The sequence below is a fragment of the Neofelis nebulosa genome, chromosome 6 (assembly GCF_028018385.1).
Source record: "Neofelis nebulosa isolate mNeoNeb1 chromosome 6, mNeoNeb1.pri, whole genome shotgun sequence".
In the NCBI taxonomy this organism is placed as follows: domain Eukaryota; kingdom Metazoa; phylum Chordata; class Mammalia; order Carnivora; family Felidae; genus Neofelis; species Neofelis nebulosa.
Window position 1 is genome coordinate 3,983,078 of NC_080787.1, and position 8,423 is coordinate 3,991,500.

The 8,423-nt window shown below is 44.3% G+C and overlaps 1 protein-coding gene across 1 annotated transcript; it reads left to right on the plus strand.

The window, feature by feature from the left end:
• Positions 1 to 3,635: 3,635 nt before the first annotated feature.
• LOC131515513 (olfactory receptor 5V1-like) lies at positions 3,636 to 7,922 on the plus strand. The gene has a single exon (XM_058736218.1). It carries the CDS (start codon positions 3,955 to 3,957, stop codon positions 5,191 to 5,193), a length of 1,239 nt encoding a protein of 412 aa, XP_058592201.1. The 5' UTR covers positions 3,636 to 3,954; the 3' UTR covers positions 5,194 to 7,922.
• Positions 7,923 to 8,423: the final 501 nt, after the last annotated feature.

Sequence of the window (8,423 nt, forward strand, 5' to 3'; positions counted from 1 at the left end):
ATGTGAAACCACTGCGTCCCCAAGTAACCTGTGAGGAAACAGATGAGTGAAACAGGACAAGTGTCCCCCAGGATTATGGTCACGTAGATGACATAAGTCACACAAATACACTCAGGGTGTAGTTGAGATCTAAACAGAAGCCCGTAGTTCCCAGGAAGGGGGAAACATAATTTTCAGTGGAAGGAAACAGTCACCTTTGAGCTGAGCTTTGAGGAAATGAAGATTGGCGGATAGAAATGGGGCAGGAGGAAGGACAGCTGGGCTCAGTAGATGCAAATGATGAAAAGGGTGGATCCTGAAAAACTAAAGAAAAGATACTGTGGTTTCCAGGTGGTCCTGTCAGGACGGAGCACTGTGTGAATTATGTCACCCGCCCCTGCAGGACAGCTCACCAGCACATGGGGCTGGGAAGGGCATGGTTGGGGGACCAGATGATCGTGTGGCAGACAAGCCTGGGGACCCAGATGACAGGGTGGTGAGGGAGAAGAAGACCTGGGGAAGGGGCTGGGGTGGTGCGAGCCCCTCTGTCTGCTGACTCCTGTTCCCTCCCTAGACCTGTGCTGTGTGGGACATGGGTTTCCAGCAGGGAAACCTTCCTCGAAGGCTGGTCTGGCAGGAAAGTTGGTCCTGTGATGGCAGTGCCGTTGTCATGCATTAACTGAAATCAAGGAACTGCCTGTATTTCTTCCTGTCTTTCTCCTCCTTCCTCCCCATCCCGGTTTGCTTCTGCTTTATCCAGCCCATGAGTTCTGGAAGCCAGTGCTCACTCCCTGCTCCCTGCTGTCCCATCCACACCAACCGTGTCATACTGACCTGTTAGAACTTGTCTCTCTAGGACCACTTTTCCTTTTGTCCAAGACAATCACTATTTCTCTGACGTATTTCCGTGCATTATCTCAAAGTTTCCTCAAACACCACACAGCTGACACTGAACCCACGATTTTCCCTTGGAGCCAGGCCCCTTCCAGCTTTCCCTGTGCTGGTCACTGACCCTGCCACCCATGTAGTCGCTCAAACCAGGAACCTAGGTCAGCACAGCACAGTCCTCAAGGTCGCTAACTGAAATGTATATCTGTGTAACTTTAGGCAAATTATTTAATCTCTCTGAAGCTTATTTTTTTTAAATGTGGACTTGTAACATGGGCATGATGTGCTATTTCATGGGCTTTTGTGTTTGGTGTCAGAATGGGAGGCTTTAAGGCTTGTGGAGCCACTGGTCAGTCCATGTATGTCCATGGCGATTATTATTCCTAATTCACTGTCTTCCTCACTTTGTATCCCAAATTCACAAATTGTGTCTCCTAATATCCCTCCACTGCCTCTTTTCCCTCTGACTCAGTCCTTACCACTATAGTCTGAAATACTATCACCTCCTATCTGGACAACTGAAACAGTGACCTTGTTCTGTCCACTACTCCCCCTTCCAGTCCATTGTCCATTCAGCAGCCAGAAGGGCCTTCTGGAACATGGACATCTCTGGTCCCTGAATTATTCTCCTTCTGCTGTTAGATCCTGAATGACTCCAACCCCACCAGAGCGCCTCCTGGACCTCCTGGACCTCCCCCTCATTCTGGGCTCCTGGGCCTCCCAGCTTCATGCTGCCTCCAGCCTCCAGACTTCATACCCAAGTCACCTTGACCTGCCTAACCCCTGCTCATACCTGACATTTCAATCCATGTTTTCTCAGGGAAGTTTTTTTTTTTTTTTTTTTTTTTTAAATTTTTTTTCAACGTTTTTTATTTATTTTTGGACAGAGAGAGACAGAGCATGAACGGGGGAGGGGCAGAGAGAGAGGGAGACACAGAATCGGAAACAGGCTCCAGGCTCCGAGCCATCAGCCCAGAGCCTGACGCGGGGCTCGAACTCACGGACCGCGAGATCGTGACCTGGCTGAAGTCGGACGCCCAACCGACTGCGCCACCCAGGCGCCCCTCAGGGAAGTTTTTTGATGACATCTCTGGACCAGGGTGGACCTTATGCTGTTTTCCTTTAAATCAATTATTACAGTTTTTACTATATTTTTAAAAAAACTCTTTGGTAAATTTTTAACCCCAATATGCATTCTCCTGAAGGTATGGTCAAATTCCGCTTTGTTCATCTTTTCATTTTTAGCACAAACCACCAGCCCCGGCAGAGAGTAGTTTCTCAAAACATAGTTGTTGAATAAAATGAGCAGGGTGGGTTAGCCTAGCAGGCTGGTCTAATTTATCCTCAGAAGTAGGAGGCAGGGCTACAAAAATAAGTGTAGGCAGAGTTCAGGGATGAGAGAAAAGACGGACTAGGGACCAGGGCTTAGGGATTCTTTTGTTGATGGAACAAAGTTGTCCTGGAGACTTCAGGGAAATTTAAGCCTTTATCCGGCGTGTTCTCACTCTTCTGGAAATGTCCAGAGTAGTTCACAGGGAGAGGGTCCTGCAGTGAAAACAATAGCACCAGCAACCTGGCACGCGGGCACAGGATGGCCAAAGCAGTGCTGTTTGAATAAAGACCCAGTACCCCCTTCATTCCTAAACAGTTCACTTCTCTCTTTAGATCCTATAATTTGCTTCTGATATCAAACTGCAAAACTAATTCTTGAATTAGAACTTGAGCCTTTTGAACTAAGAGATTCTTTGTGTAACCATTTGAATTTTACCAAGGGCTTTTATTAATTGACAAAGTCTAGAACAGTATTCTTTAATAGCATGATTACAAACATTAAATTAATGTACAGCTGGGCCAGGAAATAACAACTCTACTGAGAGCCAGTGTTCAAATAAACATATTCAAGTAAAAGACCAGATGGTTAGTGCCGGTTAGATTCAATCATCAAGACACTACAGATAGTATATCACCATTAATAGAGATATAAGCCATAAAAAGTTTGAAACTAATGAAAATAATCCAAGTGTATGAATATAAACCATATTAAAAGTATTTTTAGAGAACATTCTGTTCTCATCAGTTAAGGGAAATTAATTTTTAGACACTCAGTTGAAAGTATATTATTAGCTCGAGAAAGATAAAACTGTCTTTCTTCTCCACCCAATGGCTATATAACTCTGCCAGACATTTATTTCGCTGAGACTCAGTGTTTTCATCTAGAAACTGGAACGTGACTGTCCGTGTGGACACGAGTGCCCCCTCCGTGTGGGTCCTGCGGTGACTGTCCACATGGACATAAGACCCCCTCCACGTGGCTCCTGTGGTGACTGTCCGTGTGGACGCTGAATCCTGCATTAGCCAAATGGCTCTTCAAATTTTCAGATCACTCAGTCTCTAATTTATTGGAATGAATCTCTTGGAAAGTTTTTTAAAATATAGGTAACCTAACCCAAAATTCAGGTATTCTAATTCAGTGTGCTTATTACTAAAACTTATCATAACAAATTAAATAAAGAAAACAATATAAATATCCATTGATAAGGGTGGGTATATGACAAGTTTGCTGTATTCATATGAAGACCTGTATATAACTCAAATATCATGATTCGGGAGAATATTTGTACTCCTGGGAAATCATGACAATATGGCGTTTGAGGAAAAAGCAGGTTAGAACATGTACTTTCTGAGCCTTGTTTTAAATATTTATGCATCGTGGGCCGCCTGGGTGGCTCAGTTGGGTAGGTGTCTGACTTCGGCTCAGGTCACGATCTCAAGGTTGTGGGTTTGAGCCCCGCATCAGGCTCTGTGCTGAAAGCTCAGAGCCTGGAGCCTGCTTTGGATTCTATGTCCCTCTCTCTGCCCCTCACCCACTCATGCTCTGTCTCCGTCTCTCAAAATAAATAAATGTTTTTAAAAAATATTTAGGCACCGAAAATTGCTTAGGAGGACACAACCCAAATCACCAGTAAAGGGTTTTAGTGGAGAAATGAAGGGTTTTGTCTGGAGACTTGCACACACTGTGTTCACAGCTCACTGAGACGATGCAGGTGGACCTGACCCATTACTGTTAACACAGGGCTCTTAGGATGTATGGTGCCCCTTATGGTGTTTTTTTTCCTAATTAAATGTTGCCTGTGTTGTGTATGTTTGAGGTTTTATTTACAAGGGAAACACTGGATACACTTACGTCTGTGTGTGGTGGTAGGTTTGAGCTCTGGAGGACGCTGCCGTTCTGGGCTGGAATCTGAAGTCATTGGGATGACTGTCCTCTGTAACACTCTTCTCTTGTTTTGCAGACCATTGCTGCTGCAGTACATGATTACTGCAGTCAGTGTTTCTTTTTGCCCAATCCCCAAAAGGAAACCAGGCAGCGGCATGGAAGGAAAGAATCAAACAGTTCTGTCTGAATTCATCATTTTGGGATTCTCTGATCTGACTGATTTACAATTTTTACTTTTCACCATCTTCTTTCTGACCTATATCTGTACTTTGGGAGGAAATATCTTCATTATCCTGGTGACTGTGGCTGATCCACATCTACACACCCCCATGTATCATTTTTTGAGGAATTTGGCCTTTCTTGACATCTGCTACACCACCACCAACGTCCCCCAGATGATGGTGCATCTCCTGTCAGCGAAGAAGAGCATTTCCTATTTGGGTTGCATGGCACAGCTTTTTGCATTTATTTTCTTTGTGGGATCAGAGTGTCTCCTCCTGGCAGCCATGGCGTATGACCGTTACATTGCAATCTGCAAACCTCTACGGTACTCAGTGATTATGAACAGGGCCCAGTATGGCCGCTTAGCCGCCTCGTGTTGGACTGGGGGTTTCCTCAACTCAGTGGTGCACACAGCACTGACCTTCCACCTGCCCTTCTGTGGCAACAACCAGATTCAGTATTTCTTCTGTGACATCCCCCCTTTGCTGCTGTTGTCTTGTGGGGACACTTCTGTCAATGAGTTGGCATTGCTGTCCATTGGGGTCTTCATCGGGTGGGCTCCTTTCTTGGGTATCATCCTCTCCTACCTCTATATTATCTCTACCATCTTGAGGATCCGCTCCTCAGAGGGGAGGCAAAAGGCATTTGCCACCTGTGCCTCGCACCTGGTCATTGTCCTTCTGTACTACGGTAGTGCAATCTTCACATATGTGCGGCCCATGTCAACATACTCACCGGAGAAAGACAGACTAATCTCTGTGTTATACAGTGTCATTACCCCCATGCTAAACCCTGTAATTTACACACTGAGGAATAAGGACATCAAAGGGGCCGTGAAGGTGTTGGGGAGAAGGTGGAAGCCACCCATCCCTTCTTTTGAGATGTAACTTTCACTCACCTGTAACCAATATTCTTGTATCAGATAATTAGCTTTTCCCAGCAGCTGTCTGTACTGAAACTCAACCTACAAGTTCACTGCAGCCTGGGGACAGAGGGTGACCAGCTGACACAATGAAGCCTTAGTGACTGTATTCTTGAGCTTCAGCTAGTCCTGTGCGAGAGACATGGATGTTGCTCTTTTTAGATCTTTTCTTCTTCGCGAGACTGTCCATTCCCAAATCCTTCATCCTAAAGACGATGCCACTCTTTCACGCAATATGTGCTTGGTGGACATCACGTCCTGGTACTTCCTTCCTTTTTGTACGACCTCTTACATGTTGAAGAATGTGAAACGCTTTCTCCTAATGTTCCTATGTGTTCGTTATATTTCTCTTCCTATTACTTAAGCTATGCTTTTGGCTCTTCTTTCTGTATTAGGTTCTTCTTAAGAAAGTGTTGTAACCAGCACTGAGTTCACATTATAGCGGTTTTGACAGTGCTGTATGAGCCACCAGCTGCATGGGTCCATGTCCATTCATATTCATGCTGGAAAGAAGGTAGTCATGGTTTCTCAATTCCAGTTTATATTCCTTACTCTGTCCCAGAAGTGGGATATGCTAAAGGAATTTTTCTAGAAATAAGCCCCCACGGCAGTTCGCTATATTGTAAGGTACTTTGAATTCAGGAAATCTTTATCTAAAGTTTAGAACACAGAATCAGAGAAAAGTATACAGAAAGGTAACCGCAGATTTTGGGGGGAATAGAAACTCTTTGCTGCATAGTAGCTATAGTTAGACAAGAGAGTAGAAATTACATGTGTTAAAAGTGAAGGTACTAACTTTCTGCTTTTTCTGTGTTATCACCATGTAGGGGACAAATATGAAGGCAAGACACGTGGACAGGCAAAATGGTGCAGGAAAGAAATACAGGAAAGGGAGAAAAAATGACAGATAAGGACAGAGGCTTGGAGGTGAGGAGAAGAAGCCGCTTGCAACGTAGGGAGTAGGGGGCTGGCAGGTGGGGAGAAGAGGCTCAGGGTGGAGGGGCCACCATCCCTCACCTTTCTCCTGCTCCTATGAGTGGCTCACGCCTCTAGCCGGTGTCCTGATTCCCCATCTGTGTCCTGTCTGGTGTTGGCGGAGTGCCTGTGCTGGCCACCTGTCCCTGTGCACCTGTCCCTTCTGCGGCCCTCTCCTACCGTGCCTCTGTGCAGACCCCCTGTCTTCATCTGACAACTGTCTGCAGCCTGTGTGTTCGGTGTTCTAGCAACTGCCTTCTTACAACCTTATCTCCTTTAGAAACTCTGAATAACCCTTCCCCACTCAGGGCTCAGGATTCATATTCCCAGTTATTTCATCCCATTCCTCATCTACAGCTTGCTTTCCATTTTCCTTTATAGTGTCTTTTAAAAAGCAAAGATGTTTACTTTTGATGAATTCCAATTGGTCATCATATTTTTCTTTCCTTGACTGTTAGTTCTTTGGGTTTTTGTTCTCTAAGACATCTTCACCCACCATAGAACCACAAAGTACTTTCCTGTAGCTTTTATATTTAGGTCTATGATCCAACTCAAATTAATTGTTGACGTAATGTTGAGGGTTATTATTTTTGTTCTGAAAACATACCTGTGTTTTGTTGTGTTATTGCCACACACCTTGCAGAAAAGACTACCATTTCCACCTTGCATTATCTTGACACCTTGGTAAAAGTTAATCAGGCATATATATCTTGTTCTATGTGGATGCTTTATGTTGTTCTATTTAAGCTTAGCCAGCCAAAGACCACCAGGTGTAACCTGTAGTCTGACAAAAATCAGATTTACTGATTTGCAGTGAGGGAGGGCCCTCCAGAGCAACCAGTATGCATCACACTTGACCACAGAAAGGAAGCAAGTTGTCATTGGTAAGGTGTGGTTCCCATCTGAAGAAATCTGAGCAGGGTCTACGGGAGGCGGGGGTGATTTCTAAATGGGGTGCGCTGTGGAGAAGGGCTTGGGAGAAGCAGGAATTTACAAGGGCTCGGTGCTCTCCTGTGGCCAGGCCTGTTTAGCAGTTAGGTGCCCCAGCCAGAGATGGTGTAGTAAATCTGGGTGCTCCTGAGAAGAAAGCAGCCATCCCCTGAAATGCTCCTGTATGCCCTGCTGACTTTGCAGGTGGCGTATCCGTGTCTGCCCTTTGGCATGAATAATGGCAAGGCTGCTTTCTCCTTCATCATTTCAAGCTGATTTTCACTCTTTCTCTCCCACACAAGTTCTTCTATTTTTGGTCCCATGATCTATTCATCTACTGACCCCACATAGTCAGGTCAGGCTTACTGTAGCTCTGTAGTTAGTCTTGAGGTAGGTGTTTAAATACTCCAATTTGTTCTTTTTCAAGAATGTTTGGGTCATTCCAAGTATCTTTGTATTTACAAATCAATTTTAAAACCAATTTATCAATTTCTACTCAAAAGCCTGCTGGAGTTTTATAAGTATTGAAAGTATAGATCAATTTGGAGAGACTTTATATAGACCAATGTTTCCTGATCTTTTGAAATTATCCCCCTAAGGAGGCTTTATCCTATTTCCCCCTAATCATCCCATCCCCATGACATTTTCATATCTCAGATATACTGTGTAGTTGTTCATGGACTGTGGCCTTTGGAGGGACATGAGTCATTGTGACATCTAAGAATTTTTTTGTATCCCAAGAGCCAATGTCTACCCCCTTGGGATCCACGTCATCCCAGTTTAGGTTACGTGATGCACATTAGCATGTTTTATCTCTCCATTTACTTGTGCTTTTTAAATTCTTCAGCACTGATTTCTAGTCTTCAGTGTGGAGATCCTTCCATGTCGTTTTGGTGAAACTGATTCCAAAATATTTTATGGTTTGTGTTTATGCTCTTGCTTCTGGTTCTCTTCTTTAAATTTGATTTCACAGCTGTTTGTTGCTGGTGTATAGAAATACAGGAACACAAATGATTTTGTGTAATAATATTATCTACTGAAAGCTTGTTAATTTTTCTTTTTTTCCCCAGTAACATATTTTAATGAACTAATTTTGTATTAGTCTCAAGCACATACATTTAAAAGATAACAATACAGGGGTGCCTGGGTGTCTCAGTCAGTTAAGTGTCTGACTTTGGCTCAGGTCATGATCTGGTGGTTTGTGGGTTCGAGCCCCACCTCAGGCTCTTTGCTGTCAGTGAGGAGCCTGCTTGGGATTCTCTCTCTCCTCTTTCCCCCCCCTCTCCCACT